The sequence below is a fragment of the Semicossyphus pulcher genome, unplaced genomic scaffold, assembly GCF_022749685.1.
Source record: "Semicossyphus pulcher isolate SPU_LCO1_2020_fin unplaced genomic scaffold, fSemPul1.0.p SCAF_9, whole genome shotgun sequence".
NCBI lineage: Eukaryota > Metazoa > Chordata > Actinopteri > Labriformes > Labridae > Semicossyphus > Semicossyphus pulcher.
The window spans coordinates 17,746,639-17,765,151 of NW_027211770.1; the positions used below are offsets into that span (position 1 = coordinate 17,746,639).

General features: G+C 41.9%; 2 protein-coding genes across 2 annotated transcripts; both read left to right on the plus strand.

Moving 5' to 3' along the window:
• The first annotated feature begins 10,344 nt into the window (after positions 1–10,344).
• fabp4b (fatty acid binding protein 4b) lies at positions 10,345–11,285 on the plus strand. Its single transcript, XM_069655561.1, has 4 exons — positions 10,345–10,484; positions 10,670–10,842; positions 10,919–11,020; positions 11,176–11,285. Exons 1-4 carry the CDS (start codon positions 10,412–10,414, stop codon positions 11,227–11,229), a joined length of 402 nt encoding a protein of 133 aa, XP_069511662.1. The 5' UTR covers positions 10,345–10,411; the 3' UTR covers positions 11,230–11,285.
• A 1,736-nt stretch (positions 11,286–13,021) lies between these two features.
• LOC138584523 (protein FAM8A1-like) lies at positions 13,022–16,811 on the plus strand. Its single transcript, XM_069656786.1, has 5 exons — positions 13,022–13,487; positions 15,000–15,120; positions 15,224–15,347; positions 15,458–15,597; positions 15,689–16,811. Exons 1-5 carry the CDS (start codon positions 13,022–13,024, stop codon positions 15,831–15,833), a joined length of 996 nt encoding a protein of 331 aa, XP_069512887.1. The 3' UTR covers positions 15,834–16,811.
• The last annotated feature ends 1,702 nt before the right edge of the window (positions 16,812–18,513 follow it).

Below are 18,513 nucleotides of genomic sequence, written 5' to 3' on the forward strand. Positions count from 1 at the left end.
AGATACAATGTGCAAGCTTCAGTCATTCTGTTGATGCAGTGAGTGTGGATGAGCCTTCACACTATCCCTGACACACACATATAGACCCCCACCTCCCCTTCCTCCCCTGTCAGCACACACTTTCACTAAAAATCCGGCCTACCTTCACCCATTTCATGCATGTCTCCACTCCCATACTCCCACTAGGTGGATTTATAAACCTTAAAGAGTGTGTGAATGGCTAGTACATTCAAAGTTTGGAATTGCTCCAGTAGATTGCTTCAGCCTGCAGGCGCTACGTGGCTATAATGGCTACAATGTAATCCTTTGGGGCAATTATAGGCAAGCAACTAAGACCACTAAAAATGCTTGCTTTCGATACACACAAATATGGATAACATCAAATACAAATGCCTCATTTATATGTTCGAAATCATGTACATATGCAGCCATGAATTTTGTAATAAATTCTTGATAGCTTTCTCTACATAATCTCCAACTCTGACTCTTGTTGTTACTGTCCTCTTCCTGCAGCAACTGCCTTCTCACCACGGGTTTGCAGGGTGAGACTTCTACTTGAATAATACCCCTGTCCCACCAAAATTAGTGTCTTGACGCGAGGTTTTCAGACCCGGGAAAACCCGCTAATAAATGCTAATTGTCTCTTTTTCTTGTTTCTTTTCTGCTGCGTCACCGTCTAAAAAACGATAGTACGCACAAAGTACTTACATTATACTCTTTGGTAAGCAGCATGGAGGCCAGTGAAGATGTTACGGTGGTTAGGTCTTTATTGTATCTATTACTCATTCAGTATCAAACTCGGAGATTAGCGTGTTGACACAGGTTTTTTGTTCTCATCGTTGCCGATCGGAGCTGAGGCGATAATTACCCGGGTCTACTGCAGAGTAATTTGACCCGGGTCTGAATGCCGATTGTAACCTTTCCCACTAAGCAAAAAAGCCGAGTGTTAGCGGGTTTTTTTAACCAGTGGGAAAGCAGCTTTAGAGTTAACCTTCCAGTAAAACACTGTTGGGATGCTTTCCATGATGTTGTCAGACACTTCCAATAACAATCTGAGCCTCCCAGTGGCAAAAACAAGCCCTTACAATGGACTTAACTTTCTTGTTGTAATTGCCCCTAAGGGTTACATTAAAGCCATTGCCGCCATGTTGAGGCTGCAGACTGAAGCAATCTACTGAAGCAAATCCAAAACTTTTTGAACCTGCGTGTTACTTACACACATAAACATATAAGAAATACCATTTAAAATCAGGTCTGTAAACTCCCTTTGTGGACAGAGTTTCTCACGTAGATGTTCATGTTGTTCTTCTTATACAGAAAGTTCACTGCTTGTGGGACAGGTTTTAGATCCACAATACAACCCCTCTCCTTTCTCTCTAACCATGCATGGCCTTCCCATGACTCAACCGACAGGTATTTTGACTATATTTGGGATCACTTCAATATTGTTTATGATGCCATTATGGTAATAGGGCTCTACAGTGGCACCAGCTCTACAAGACAGACAGGTTCATGTGGTCTCCATTAAGCAGACACAAACCACTCTCCTCACACCTGACTGTCAAGGTCTTTCACATTAGCGCTGACCTTCCTGTGTTCCATTACACATAATTAGGATCTTTCTTGCAAAAACCTTGACTTTTTAACCTGCTGAACTTTTTCTCTCAGCATCCACTTCAGTTCAGTTGATGATTTTGAATCTGTAAAATGTTTTATTCTGTTTAAGTTTGAGCTCATTTGTCTTAGACTGGCGTGTTTTTCCTCTAAATGATCTTTACATTAAATACCTGGAAGAACATGCCAGCCTGCCTGTTGACTGTGGGCCTAACTCGGCACCAATTTGAAGAAACTACTCAGTGCCAGGAAGCTAAGAGGTATAAGCAAGCATTTGTTTGAAACTGGCGTGTGCCCAGCTGCCTTCCTCAATCTTCCCTCAGGTTTCCCTTGGTGACTCCTTTGTGTGCAAGAGTGCGGCCCGAGTGTGTGTGCCGGTGTGTCTGCATGTGTTTATGTGTGTGTGAGCGAGAGTGTGCGAGTGTGTTTAGGAGGTGCTGTTTCCCACAGCCCTGATCTAATTCCGTGGTAACTCAATCTCCGTGTGAGCGCTTCCCGGCGAGTGTTCTCCCACCCGTCGACAGTCTCTCTCTCTGGCTGGCTGAGTGGCTGAGTGTGTCTGACAGAGGCCGGCTCAGTCCCATTGGACCCCCACCCCTCCACCCTCTCCCTCCGTGCCTCCGTCCTACCCACCCTCCCATCAGGATTGATTTACTATGTCAACCGTTGGGGCTGTCGGCAGCAGCGACGTTCGCAGCCGTGCCTGCATCCTGTGTGCACACCATCCTGACATCTTATACCTGTCATTCAACAACTGCTGCAGTGAAGTGTGCATGTCCAGGGGAGGGGGAGGACATTTCTGTGTGTGTGAGATCATGCTTTATACGTTAATTATTCACATAGAGTGTAGGTGTGTGTAAAAAAAAAAGTGTTAATTTTGCTGCATATTTACATGAGCTATGACATATTATGTAAGGCAGCCAAAATGCCACCCATGCTGCTCCTAAATAGCTTGCTGACTGAGGGAAATGTCTCCCAGACTGCTTCCATACAACAATGTTATCCTATGGGCCACAGCTTCCTGCCCGTTCCCCCCTGGTTCCACTCAGCACCCAGGCGCTATATTGGGCAGGGACCAGACCAGGCCTGAGACCCATTCCCACTGTCTGACTGCAATGCACCCGCCTTCTCATTCTTTACTTTCCTGCCTTTGTTGGCATCCATTCTCCTTTTGCCGTTCGGATAGGTAAAGCCAGGGAGGATGTGTTGACTTCCTTGTTTCTTTGTTTAGCAGGAGCATATTGTTTATCTTTTTTCTTCTTAGGACAGCTCCTCAGGTCGAAATACTGACACAGGGATCCCAGCATCAGCCGCCAATTACAGGGCCTCGAGTCAATTACAGGGCTGAAGAGCATTTCAACGTCTGAACAATACTTTTAACTCTGATGTCCACACCGAGCGCCGGCCTGCAACCTGCATGACTCACTCTTAAATAAATAAAAATCAATTCCATTAGCTTTTTCCACAATGGCGCACACTCCTTCACAATGAGCCCCCCCTTAACAATTATATTGTTCAGAAGATTTACCAGTATGCAGCCCATTACCAGTTCACTCATCCAGGGCCACAATAGAGGGAAGGCAGATCACAAGACTGGTTCCCAAATAAGCGCAACAGGAGACAGCACGTGATGTCCACGCAGAGAAAGGAGGACCACGGAGCAGGCTGCTTTTAAGGCCACACATTGTGTTGCCACAGGAAAAACATTGTTTGCATATCAATGGAGAGTGTGTGTGTGTGTTTGTGTGTGTGAGGTAAGTTGGGGGGGGTGTTAGGGGCTGTAATTGAAATGTATCGTCGGGTTTACATCATGCAAAGGGAACCTCACAGGCACTGGTCATATGAATTCCGAGCCAAGCTGTAGAAAATTACTTACTACTAATACTTACACATATTATCTGTATGTGTGTGTGTGTGTGTGTGTGTGTGTACACAAGACCCTGGTCACTGTCAGGTGAGTGTTTCAGACAATGTTATGAGTTAGTCCTTTGGAATAGAAACACCTAAGCCAGTGATTCTTTCCAGGGTTGTGGGATTTTTTGTTTTTTTGCTGATGACATTTGGACTGAATTTGCTCAACACATCTCCACTACTGCTTGTGTTTTAAGGCAGAAAAGACAAATATAAAAGGGTTAAATTATCATGTCACAAGTTTATCAAAGAAAAAAATTCTCTGTTTTCTTTTTTTTTTTTTCGCGAGCCGGCTCCTTTCCCAGTGGATGCTCTGTGCCAGCTGTCTGCGCTGCAGTAAAGTACTGCTTTCCCAAGCTCCGACCTGTGGGAAAATCTGTTGTGGCCAGTAATTGATTCCGCCCTGCCAGCCCCATTACTCTCCACTGCAGTCAAACTGCCAGTGATCTGCAGAAAGCCTGTTAGCACAGCCCCCTTTTACTCTGTCTTTTTCTCCCTCTCTGTCCCACTGCACAAACATGCATCAGAATCCCACCAAGTCCTACTGTTAGGTCCATACTTTTATCTTTTATCTGCCACAATACATGATGTTCTATCTATAATCTGTATTCTCTGATTAACTTATCATATCTCAATATCCAGCTACCACCAGTCTTTGTCATTCAGAATTTCGACTTTAACAGGTTTTCTGATAATGAAAACATTCAAATATTATCTCTGTTCATCTTGCAATCTTTCCTGTCCAACATGTGTAACTGCAAAACAAAGACACATCACACTCTCTCTACTCCACTCCGCAGTCATATATCCGTGTAAGTTAAAGATGATTTGACTTGACAACAAAGGTCAGAGAGCACTTGCCAGTTTACCAGGGAGATGTCACAGATATTAATGATCTCTGTCATCCACATGAAAGGCACGAATGCGTGCGTTATTTGGCAGCGGCGCTGAGCTGCAGAGCCCCTCCTGGCCTCCCTGCACTCCGAGGTTGTCATGAAATATTAAGAGCAGTCATCTGCTGACATGGCTGAGTTAATTGTCACAGCCTAACACTTACCACATGTCCAAATAAAGGTAAGTGCTTTACCCTTCCAATTAATCTTCAATTAGGGGTTCTGCTCCGGGCCTCTGCTTTTGTGTGACCCAATCTGGGCTCAGCAGGTGGGGTATGACCGTGAGTGTGTGCATGTGCGTGTGTGTGAGGGGCTCACATGAGGATTATCAGGCTCTGGGGGGGATCGAACAGGGATAAAAGGATGTTTTCTGACACAAATTCACATGATGACTGTCATGCTGTCCCACGACTTTCCCCTTCTTGCCACATTGATTACATGGCGACACTTTGAACGCAGCCTCCATAAAGCTTCAGCAGAAAGGGACACATTATACTGACCCATAGGAAGTAATCGTTCCATGTGAGATGAAGACACACATGAGAGGCCTCGAGCCCAGCGATTTATCAGCCATTCTCATGACTCTGGCGGGCTTTATATAACGACCAGCTGAGGGGTGCACTTTCCCATGTTGTGAGGGGTCAGGAGGCCGCCCTCTGAGCACTGCCGCAGTCGTTTTTCACACAAGAATTCCAGCCCACTGTTGAGGGATCTAAAGGAGCATAAAAGAGAGCAGAGAGCCGTACAGTATGCATCACTTTAGCTCCTGGTGAACCCTCCTCCCACTGGCCTCTGCGCCTGGTGCCTGTGCCCCATGGGTAGCTCTCCCTGCACCTCTCCTCTGTGTTGACAGAACAAGCAGTGTCTCTGTGAGAGGCAGTCGCCCCCCCCTCCTTCATCCCTCTCCAGCCCCTCCATCGGTGTGCTGCAAACCAGAAGCCTGAGGCGCAGGGAGCGTGTGGGATGAAGGGATGAGAGAGAAGATCAAAGCAGGAAGCATGAAAAAGCTCAAAGCACACAAGCAAGAGGCACCTCTCTGACCTCCGCTACACACACACACACACACACACACACACTCTTCATCCCAGCTGAGCAGAACAGTCGGCGCCCACCCTGCCCTCTGGTTCCCCCTCATGCAGCAGCCGTGTAAAAAGGCAAAGAGGAGAGGGCACGTCGCTCGGGTCGTGTGAGCCTCTCAGCAGATGGTTGGGACCTGCTGGGAACCAGACCTGAAGTGACGCCCGTGGCCAACTTTTACTCATCAAACGTGAACATTTCTTTCTTATATTCTTTTAATTTTACATTTTCCAGCTTCCTTTATTTTTCAAAAAGTGCAACAGGCTTAAAATTGTATTTGTTTACTTTGGTGTTGTCTTTTTTTCTGGAGGGAAAATGGAGAGACATCAGGGCCAAACTTTAAAGTAGAGCTACAGCTAACGTTAGCTTGCTGCCTTGCTAGCACTACCGTTAGCAAGGGGCTGGACCTTTTTATTGTATTGTGCAGCATTATTGAAAGGTAATGTTAACACTGAGACACTTACTAGCTAGTGGTTATGCTAGCTAGTAGGTGGCAAAATGCTAACATTAGCTGTTAGCCATTTGGTCATTACCGTAAAATTTGGTGTATTCGACGTATGACGCACTTTCAATACTTCTAATCTAAAAAGGAGGCTGCGTCCAATATACCTGTGCGACCAACATACCAGTCTAAAATGCAGAGAGAGGTGTGTTTTTGTGTGACGGTAATTTACCCAGGTGATGTCGCTATAATCTGTTGTCGCAGTGGTTAAGTGGTGACGTCACACCTCCGCATTAAAATGTTTCCGGGTCAAAGCCGCTGCAATGTCTCCTATTAACAATAAACTGCAGAGCTGTTTTTCCCCCCCTCTCGCTGTTTTAAGCGAAGAAAACTAACTTCACTGTTGCTGATGCTTCGTCACGGACATGCACCGTAATGAACGCCATTGCAGCCGCCATCCTCACAGCAATCAACGTTAGAGTAGGCTGCCAACTACCGTTAGCTACAGCACCGTAGCTAGCAGGATTGCAAACTCAAAATGGCCTAAACAGATGGCAGGCTGCAATTTGTGTGTTTTGAATGTTTTGAAATAGTATTGAAATAATTTGACACACTTTTATTAATAATATAGAAAGTCTTTTATTGTCTTATAGTCTTAGTGTCTTATATTCCGATGTGACTTATATTCTGGATTTTACAGTAAATAGGCTATTGTAACGCTGCGTATAAGTTCCTGTTTATGTTTGCTGTTGTATTGCAGTTGTTCATTGAGGGAGGTGTCCACCGTAGCGGGTTACTGAGAAGTAGATCCGGGGGAGGGAAGAGGGAGTTACTGTTATAAAAGCTACTTTGAAGCGGGAGTGCGATGTTTTGGGGAAGAGAAGACGCATGTTGAGCGAGTGAGAGCAAAGTGAGAAAAGCAGTTAGCCAACCTGTTCGTTTTTTTTCCCAGAGACACCTCAACCTTGGGTTAGCTGCTGAGCTAGCAACGCACATCGCCTCTTCCTCCATCCGTCTAGCTAGCCCACAATGCTACAATATGTTACATACATACACGACATACTTGACTCAGGACTTTCTCAGTTCTTTTCAGTTGCTGAACAATCTGAAAGTGGTAAAATGATAATGATTGTTAGATTACAATAATATGACTTACAACCTGAAATACAGCAGTATGATAGTAAAACAGTATTTGAGCTTTACCACCTTGAACTTGACGTCAGAGGAAAATGGCAGCCATGTGAAGAGGGTCTTCTCCCCGGGTTGTACTTTCTTTATGTTTGGATACATGAAGATCACTGCTTGAAGAATTTCACAGATCTCTTCAGAAAGAACGTATATTCCCTTCCTCAGGCGACGACTTCAATAGAAAAGACAGTTTGAGCTAAGTACCATACAATGTACTCAAACAAGATGGGGGCAAAGAAAAAAGATGAACATGAAGTACAAATAAGTGATATTTAAATGTTGATGCCTTTTTTATTTATTGTAACCCATGCCTCACTGCTCCTCTGCCAGATTCTCTCTCTGCAGAGAGTTGCAACAAAGTTCAACATCAACACGATCCGCCGTGACCGCTGTTTTACCTGCGCGCATGTAAAGCCGTAGGTTTCTAACGAGCCCAGTCAGACTTGTGAACTCCCTCCTGCCCTGAGGATCCTCTCTCCATTATTCATGAGTCCTCAGGTTGGACCCTGGGAACAAGCTGAGCGAGGCCCTGTGTCAATACGAAACACTGGCCGCCACAATGGGCTCTGCCTCCAACTACACTGTTGACAGACACCAACACAAAGGAGCTGAAAGGGGTCCCCCTCCGTTCTCACACACACTGAAGAATGAGTCAGTGTGCTGCCGCTCAGAGCTGTGTTTGTACAGTATATACAGCTTTTGTCCACGGCCACTGTTCTCCCATCAATGGGGGCTGAAGTGTTGATGAAAACCAGGAGGAAAGGACTTCTCCTGGGCTGCCAGCGAGAGTTCATGTTCATTAGACGGGCTCTGCGCCTGCTTGATGGCACCTGTATGTACGCAGAGAAACCCCGGGTGACACAACAACAACTAATCGGCTTATTGGTTTGGTCAACAACATTCCTTGATATATATCAGGGCCCGGCCTCTCGACTGTCACATCATTACTGCTGTCACTGAAGTGAATGGATAATTAATGCATTTGAAAGCATGAAATTTAACATTGCAGCCATGTGACAGCTAATTCTGCATAATACATCAAGCACAGATACAGCTTGATAAAGGAGTGAATGCGCCTCAGAGGGCCGGTCATGTACGTTATACTTAGACAGTTTAATGATGACAGTAGAGCCAGTCAAAATGTCACTCTGTGATTGTTGTGTGAACAGGATAAAAATGGGCTCTCAGGAGACAGTTTCTGCCCTCAATATTCAGCCGCTCTATTATTTGCTTACTTATTATATAACCGAAAGAGTTTCTGTTTGAACTATTTTAAGCTCATGCAGGATTAAAAAGGTTCTTACAAGGTGCTGAATGCCATCATCTCCAACTCCACATGCTTTTTTATTGCCACGTTTAATCTAATTGCATGCATATCAAGTGCACAGACACTATTCATTTACACACACAGCAGAAATAATATGCAAATATGTCCTCTATTTCACCATCGAACCTCATTACTGTCTTTAATTTTGAGGTTCATACTAATACTAACTTGACAAATCAGTTTCAAGTGCTCCCAATACTGCATGAGAGACTTTTTTTTTGGACTCAAATGTGAAAGTATTTCTCGGTGGGAGGCAGTCAAAGGAGGACTCACTCCCTTTTAATCCACTGAGGAGACATGTCACAGGGCATTCATCTGATTTGAATCTGATTTGCTCTCATCTTTTCTGTCCGTGCACTCGTTCCCACTTTGATCTCCTTGAGACGTTCACCAGCAGCCCTCACGAGCTCAACAGACAGCCCAAAATGAAGGGAAATGGATTTTGTTTCTCTTTATTTTATTGATTGATTAACAAAACTAAATCACTGTTAGAATGCTGCTTTGCACATTATACAGTAGTGGAGTCTGTCTTTGGATGACCCTGTATCTTAGACATATTATTTCATCATTGCAAAGCCTTGAAATAGATCACAAAAGCTTCTCAAACAGCAGAATGAAAGGAAGACAAACGTCACCAGTTTTTAGTTTTGTATTTTTAGTTGCCTTTGCTTTAAAAGGACAAATGTAAGATACAACATTCTGTAATGTCTTGCGGAGACCACTAGGAGGCAGTACATGACAGTCTTACATTTGGACTTATTTCACTGGTGTCTGAATGCTTTGTGCCACAGTATTGTAAAAAAAACAGTTGTTTAGTCGGCTCACATTGCCAATCAAAAAATGCAATGCGATACCTTTAGCAAATCTTGTCAAAAGTCAGTTCTATTTGAAATTTATTGTAACATGCATATAATAAAGGTGGAAATATACATGGGGAATTAACATACAGTAAATAAAATTACAATGTATAACTTTTATTTAAACACTTACATATTTCACAAAGTGTGCTAAAAATGCTCAGTTATGAACAGAGCCTTTTATTTGCTTTTTACAGGCGCCATCTGCTGGTCAAAACAAGTACTGCAATTCCCTCAGATAGAAGTAGTGGTGATATTTGGTGGCATAAGGTGATATGTTTAGATTTAACGTTAGCATTTAATTTCGCCTAATAACAATAAGCATTCTGTTGCTATTGTGGGGAAAGACTATCTTACTACATTTTAGTCTCATTACCTGTGCTATATTGTATATCCCATAAATAAAGTTATTATTATATTATTATTATCCAGTACTGTTAAAGAACAAATTTCACACACAAAAAGCAACAGCTAAATTTCCCTAACGTTATCTTTTCAATAGAAATGTAACTCACATTAACATCACTTAATATTGAAGAGTGGACATTTACTGAAAAATAGTAGTTTGTCATTGTATTGTATTGTAAATGTAAATGTATTCTTGATATGTTTTCTTTTTACTTTTATTGTTATTATAATATGTGTCATTTGAAAATTATGAATATTAATTATAATTATTAACTAATAAAGCATCACTGATATGTTTTACAGTTCTGTTTAATTAAGGAAAACTGTTTTTTCTTCTTCTTCTGCAGTGTCCACATGCAGCCTCACACAAATCCTATCTATTGAAATTATTGCTGCACTTTTTAACCTTCTAAAAATTCAAGTCAGCAGACTTCAAGGCTTAACTCGCATTTCACGTCTATCAAACACACGATCAAAATCTGATTTACAGACACGCCCCTTAATCCGCTGGTTTCCACGACAACTGCAGCGCCTGCTCTGGATTGGCTAACCGTAAATCAAGCACGTGTTTGACCAGGCTTGAAATATGTAATTTACCCGGAGTGCCAGTCTCTCCCGGCACTTCAGAACTGAAACAGGACACCCTGTTAATATCTCGAGTTTGTGTAGCAGACGGAGTTTCATCTTCTTCATCATGGTTGAGCAGTTTGTTGGAACCTGGACTCTGGCTTCCAGCGAGAACTTTGATGAGTACATGAAGGCACTCGGTAGGTTGATCTTTTCTTTGTAGTTAAATTATTGAGAGGGCTTTGTTGTTGAATGATGCATCTAAGGGGTCTAATCAAGAGTGGGAGTTGAAGCAACCAAGCAGAAAAAATGTATAGCAGTTGCTGTCTAGAAATGATTAGCATTTAAAAACTACATCTTTTATAAAAACGTTTTTGTGTTATAGGTGTGGGCTTCGCTACTCGACAAATGGGCAACATGGCAAAGCCAAACCTGGTGATCAGCGTGGACGATGGCGTGATTTCAATGAAGTCTGAGACTACTTTTAAGACCACAGAGATCAAGTTCAAGCTGAACGAGGAGTTTGAGGAGACGACTGCTGACGGCCGGAAGACAATGGTGGGTGAATCCATCCAGTTTTTACTTAAAGCGTACACATTTTATGGCTCTTCTAATGGCTCACAATGATTTTCAGACCACCTTCACTCTGGAGAATGGCAAGCTTGTGCAGCTGCAGTCGTGGGAGGGAAAGAAGACGACGCTAGAAAGAGAGGTTCAAGATGGAAAACTAACAGCTGTGAGTCATTTATTAATCAAGCTTGAGTGGTAGGCTAATTAGACCAGATAGTACACTGGTATTTTGATATGCATCCCTAATGTGCAGAGCTAAAGTTGGCATTTATCCTTGGGACAAAGTAGGATTTCTAACTCTTTTAAACACTTTCTCAACAGAAATGTATCATGGATGACGTTGTTGCAGTGAGGACCTACGAGAAGGGAGCTTAATTTATTTGAGCCTGGGACCATCAAGACGCCTAATGCACCGAGCTTTTGCCAAACATGCCAATAAAGTCTGAACTGTGACACTGAAGTCTGTAGTTGTGTATTAATGTTCTCTGTTGGGGTGAAATTTTGCCTAATTCCTTAATGGCACCCCCTGGGCTCTGTACCTTCCTCAATGGACCATCTGGCCTTTATGGGTGGGGATTGTTAAATGATGGTACACACTTCATCTTTTCTTTTTTAAAATCTATTTGAACTAGAGGATGGTGACATTTTTAATTCTGAATATTTCAAGGCTAAATTGATATGAAAAGAAACAAATATTGTTTTTAGAGCACTTAAATCTTTTGAACACATGCCAATTATGTTAATTTTAGTTTGGAGTTGTCCCTCAATGCCTCTTTGTTAACATTAAGATGCTATGGCAAGTTGTAAACTTTAAAACAGTCATGTTATTGGACATGGACAAGGGGCATTACAAAGGTCCTTTGTTCCAACAAAGAAAAGCAACATGTCCTAATATCAGAGCAGCCCTCTTGTGACCAGGGGGTGGGTGAATGGGAGGTGAGGAGGCCAAATCCCTGCTTGTGGTTGGAGTAGTGACCTCTCATTTGTGCCAAGCCTCTTGTCTTGGATACACACAGACGTGGAGTTCAAGCAAGTGCACATAATTTGTTTTAATTAGGGTTCTTTGGGGCAGTAGGTTGAGGCCCAAATTCCCCAAAAGATTTCCAGGCTTAAACGAATGATTGTGACCCCGGGTGGTGCTCGGGCAACAAAGCGTACTAACTAATGAAAAGCTGATCCCTTGTCTTGAGTGCCACATTATATAAGCCCATGCCACATGCACACACATTTGAACTGTTCTGGGTTTTGGATAAAGAAATGTACAGTAATTCTAAAGAACTCATTGTGTACATACGCATAACTGGGAGGGTCTGAAGAGGACCTAATGTTACCCCAACAATTTATGATTTCTGAATACCCTATTGTTAAGGATTTGGCTTACTTGGGGGGGTGTGCATGGGTTCCCGCTTTAAGAAGCAGGCCTTTGAAATGGTTTTACCCCTTTAAACTCAAATCACACCATAAGCGGGTGATGTCTTAGAAACATGATCCAATTTCACTGAGCTGATTTATTGAAAAGACTGGTGGCTAAGTTCAAACATTTTCCCTTCAATTATTCAATTTTGCTATATAAAAAAATACAATAACAATAATTGATAATTTAATTTACAAAAACTCAAAATTAAAACAAATTGCCTCAAATGCTAACAGAACCTTAAGTTTTCCTGAACAGCTTGAATTTGACTAGAAGCAAACAATATAAAGCTGCAATGAGAAAATGTTACAGCAATAATTGGTTACATTTACATTTTAATTTTTCAAGTCCTAAAGTATCTCTATGAAGAGTTTTGCTGAGTTACTTGCGGATTTGAAATATTACATAATTTGAACCTGAAGACCTCAGATGTCATCTTACTGCAGTTTCTCTCTCGCAGTACTGCTGCCCCCTTGCGGTAAATTGTTGTAAAAGCAGGCAATGATTGGACAGTACCACTAACAGTTATGTAGAGGGTAGCGTCGGGGTCAAATTCTGTCGAAAAATGGACCACAGTTTTATGAGACTTCTCTGTCCTCAAAAAATAGCAGTTAATTCCTTTAAATTCGATATATATCTCTTATAAATAAAGTTCTCTCGGTCATAATGTTAATTTTAAAATTATCTTGTCTTCGTCTTCCAGATGAAATGATCTGGAATTACGTCGTACGTGACGTGACGCCATCATTAAACATGGCGGACAAGGAAAACACAAACATGGAAGTCGATACGGAAAAGAATAAACCTCTTGCTAACAAAGTTGACTCACTCAAAGACGATGTTTTCCAAAGAACTGACAACCAGGACAACGTCAAAGGCAAGAAAAACGCCGTCCAAAGCCGCCCCACAGCGGAGTACTGCGAGAAGCTGCAAGCGTGGATGTGGCAATACTACACAGGATATGTCAACTGGCAGAGCTGGATGGCAGCGTCATCCATCTCATGCCCTTATTATATACAGCCAGCAAGTGGGACGTCGACGGCATCTCTTGATATCCACTCCCAGAACTGGTATAACAGTCCGTTTGGTCTTCCGTTATCTCCTTATCCACCTGCCGTCAACTCCCCAAGCAGCCGGGCAGGTGAAGCAGCAGGCGGGGCTGCAGTGTCTCCTCAGCCACAGCAGCGGCCGCAGGAGAACGGAAACGCTCAGAGACCAGGTAAAAGCGTATTTTTCAGGTCCTGCTGTGAATGTGCATTAAACGGATGTGAAACGCAAGGTGGTACCGAGGTCTGTGCCGTGGTTTACACACAATACTTCCGTACTTTCCATACTATATAGGTTACCAGCTTGAGTGCAAAGTGCTTTGAATTTATTACAAAGATTAAGGGGTCACACTATGTATGCTAGCGTTTAAGCCGTAAGTTAACAACTACCTAGACATGTCATTTTGACAGTTTTTAAATTTTGCATATGCAACTATAGAACCCTCACCTTTCCTAAATATGTGCAGATTGTATGTTGTTGTTATTAACTAATTTTTTAACTAATATTTTCACATTAATTACAATATACATTTTGTGTCCTGGTGTTTATTTTAACCCTTTCTGAGGCTTTTGCATTACTTACCCTAACATTACAGATCTACCTTTTCTTAAATGTTACATAGAGTTCCTTTATTTTGATGGTTAAAAGTATTATTTATGTACCTTAAACCTTACCAACCAAACATAAGCATTACCAAACCAATTGAACACAAACTTGTGAAACACAGCGACAGACTTAATAAGAAATTGCGGGTGGAAACAGTGGCTGCTTCATTTTTGAATGACATGTTTTCTTACTTGTATATATAATGCACATATTTTAAATTTTTCTTACTTCCATTATGCTGTATATTTCTCTATGCTTCTCTGTGTCAGAGCAAATATAACGCCAGCATTTCCCCCAGGGGATTAATTAAGCAATATTACATGGGAGGGAGTGATGTTGTACTGAATATCATCACAGCTGTGATTCGGTCGTAGGCATGAGGCCGAAGGTAATCACAGCTGTGATGATATTCAGTACAACATCACCACCTCGAGTGTGATATTGCTTTTATACAACAGTTATACAAGCGGCAAATAAGTAGTAAAAAGTAACAATCAACAACAGATTTTTGTTCCACCAACTGAACTAGTTCCACAGCTTAACTGAAACTGAACTTTTGTTGCCAAGCAACCCAAACATTCTCTGCACTCTGTGTCTACAGGTTACCACAGATCAGCTGTTTCTCATCATGTACATTTATCTGTAGGTTTTAATTGATCATCAGCCAGTGAAATAAGAGTCTGCTGTGTGATTCAGTGGTACCAGCTGGATCAGTGTAAACATACACACTCTGCTGTAATGTTGATTAACAGTATCCAGAACACCTGGCTGAGGCGGAGTGATACACAGAGTGAAAAGTTACAGTGATGTTCTCTATATCGCCACTCATGGAATGCCTCTTGTCCAATCAGATTACTTGGTCGGAACTAACTGTTGTATAATAAAGCATTTCTGTGTCTGATTCTGACTCATCGAACATAGTTGTGTATGAAGTTGAAGAGCACATGCGTCGGCCGCGCGTGCAGCCTGTTACAGTTGCTCCTGTTTGTTTTTCCCCCCGGTGATTAATAAAGTATTTCTGATTCTGATTCTGTATATATGTGTAGCATACTAAATATTTTATGCTTCTTTTCTCCAGGTCGGGAGTATAACATTCCTTCACCTCTCCAAAGACTTCTGGCTGAGATGGTGGATTTCTTCATATTGTTTTTCATCAAAGCAACAATAATCATCAGTATTATGCACCTGAGTGGAATCAAGTGAGTTCATTTCATTTCTGCAAGTAGTGGAGCTTTATATGTAAATGATAATATCGCTTAAAAAAATCAGACTGTCACATAAATATCTTCCCTTGCTTTTCAGGGATGTTTCCAAGTTCGCCATGCATTTCATAGTGGAGGAAATAGACGAAGACACATCAATGGAGGAGCTGCAGAAAATGATGCTTGTTGCACTTGTGTATCGGATATTAGTGTGTTTTTATGAGGTGAGCACTCCTAAATAAAAGCTTCAATCTTAGCTGTCAGCTATTTATGTGTAATGTCGGAAAAGCTCCCATGAAGTTAAGTGACAGCTCCTACACCATTATCTCTTCAGATTATTTGCATTTGGGGAGCAGGAGGAGCCACTCCAGGGAAGTTTCTGGTCGGACTCCGAGTTGTGACATGCGACTCGTCAGTTCTGGTGCAGCCTAACAGGGTGCTTGTAGTGCCAGCAACTAATGTCTCTCTGTCTGCGTAAGTAGTTCATCTTAAAGGTTATCTATTAGTCATTTAAGTTTGTGTGTGGTTTTGTATTTAAATCCCTGTCTATGTGTCCCTTCCACAGATCGACTGTCCGAGCCTTAAACAAGAACTTTTCTATCGCCTTCTTTTTCCCGGCCTTCATCACTCTTCTGTTCTTCCAGCACAACAGGACTGTGTACGACATGGTAGCTGGTACAATTGTTGTCAAGCGCTCCAGGGCCAGATGACGCAACGGTCAAGAAGAGAGTCCTAAACTTATTCTGAACTGGCTCCGTGTGATGTTTTTTTAGAAAATGCCCGCAGAACTCAGACAAGGTAACGTGAGAACACGCAGGAGAGGCTGATTCACAGCAGTCTGAACTATTTAATGTCCCTATTACATGGGTTTGGTTTACCTCGGGCACATACTGTATTTCTGCATGTATGGCTACATGCTGCTTTTAGTATCTGTTCCTTTGCTGAATTGTCTCCTTTTGGAGACAGCAAAAAGGCAGTGTGTGTAATGTTTTCATTAACACAGGACTCTTTTTGCCTCTTTTTTAGATACTCTTCGAGATAAAGGGTGAATGTTATGAAACACTCAGTATTTAAGTCACTAATCATGCAATGATGAGATTATACCTTCAGTATCTTTGTATTAAACATGTCTTAAGAGGTGTATGCTCAGACTTTTCATTGTTGAGTGCAGGTATGATGATCGTGCACAGCTTCTGCAGCTGCTGAAATACCTTTTTATTCTAAGGCATATTTAAATGTATTGATTGGAAACGTAAACCTGACCACAACGGCTCTTCCTTTACTCTGAACTCAGCATGTGTGTGACTGAAAAGTTAACTTATGACACTTTTGATGTGATAAACTATTTTGCATTTAAGAAGATTAAATGAAACCACTCACTCCCTGCATGTTTACGATGTCTGTCTGTTATATATGATAATTCCTACAGTGTTTTGGTACTAAATAAGGCCTCATCAAGTTGCAGTAACTCTTAATTGTGTGATTATATCTGACTTGTGTTATGGGTGAGATTATGTTGTCATTAGTAAATGATTTAATTCCCTTTAAAGGCTCAATAACAAAAAAAAAATCACATACCCTACAAAGTATTATAGTCAGAGTGACCAACAGTAAGTGAGGGGAGAAACATAAATGCACACATTACTTAATAGTTTAAAGAGTAAAAATAAATTATGTGAATTGATAACCTGTAGCCTTCATTGTAATCAAATCTTATCCATACACCTCTGGGAAATTTTAGACTTTTTCCACAATGCTCTCCATCACTGTGGTCAAAACAACAAAAAAAGCATATTTTTGAAAATGATCGACCAGTGTGTTCTTTTAGAATTTGTGCAAAAGTGCAAGTCGATTTCTTTTCTTTTAATTCAGTCAGGAACACTCTCGTCATAGATGTATCCATTCATTGCCAAATGGAAATACCGTTATGTTCTGCGCTGATGTTCTCCATCCTCAGGTTGCTCCTGGGTTAGCCGGGCAGCATGCTACGGCTTTCCAGGTAGCGCAATGCAAAACTCCCCTGAGTGTACAGAGTGGGCAAAAGGCTTACAATGTTACAATTTCATTTAGCAGACGCTTTTATCCAAAGCATATAGACGTACATCTGAGAGATAATACAACACAAGCAAGGATCAAGACAGGCTTCAGACTAGAACGGAGGAGGCTGAGGTGGTGGAGGCAAAGCCTTGCCAGCAGCAGCAGCAGCAGCAGCAGCAGCAGCGGTGTGTGTGCAGCATTAGTGTAGGAAGGATGAGTGAGAAGGAAGTTGCATTTAAAGGGACCGCCTTGTTGTAAGAAGCGGCTGGTTTCTGATTAGAAACAATGATTCAATGTTTAAGATTATTTTTCCAAATTGCTTCTAATTTATTCTATTTATATCTGCCACTCCAACTATGAGGGATTACAGAAACTGAATGTTTTTAACACATAAGATGATTTTCTAAGATACAAAAAGTCCTGCTTGGCACTGTGCTTCAAAACCTGTGAGTATATTCCTGCTCCAATTCCTTTAAGGAAAGATGACGAGTGTGTGTTCTCCAGTTAAATGTCATAAAAATGAACCTTATAATTGTATCAATGCAATCCTGTGTTTAATATTAATTCCTCTGTTGTGAGAAGTTGAGATTGGCTCCATCTAGTGTATATTTCGTGGTCAGACAGTCATCACTCACATGGAGAAAATGTCCACAGCATTGTTAACCTGCAATATCTTAACTCTCTGTTTGTTATCCTCAGTCATTGTGCTCAGAATATGAATAATTCTTATCTAACTGTAAGACAGTTTGAATCCCCTTTAATTCAAGACATTTCCACCGTCCTTACATTTCTCTGGCATGTCACATAAACTTGTAGGGCACTGATGAAGCTCCAATTGTTGGCGAGTGTTGACGGGGTGATTGTGTTAGGCCAGCTAAGTGGCAGCTTCGGCTGACAGCCACAGATGGTACTCCCAGATAACAGAGCGACCCCCTCCACACGCTGCTGCCATGCACCGTGCCATTACTGTGGGCAACAGAATAATCTAACTTTTAGTGGTGAAGGGCTGTGCTGAGGAGCAGAGAAGTGTGGGCATACACTACCCACCATTATAACTGCACTGTATACTGATGAGTGAGTGTAGCTGTATTTAGCGTAGAGGCGTGTTTGTAATCTATTTTTGTATCGACATGCTCGGGCTCTCATCCACAGAGGATGTGCAGGTGGAAGATTCTAGAAAAAGCTCGAGGGAACAATTATTACTTCAATTTATGACAGAGCTTTGTGTGAAACCACTTAGTGTTGCAATAAACCTCACAGCTCCTGTAGAGAATTAACAAATAGCAATCAGATATTACTAAAAAAATCCCAAATAATTTATGTAAATCGCAGCAGAGATCCTCCCTGTGTCTA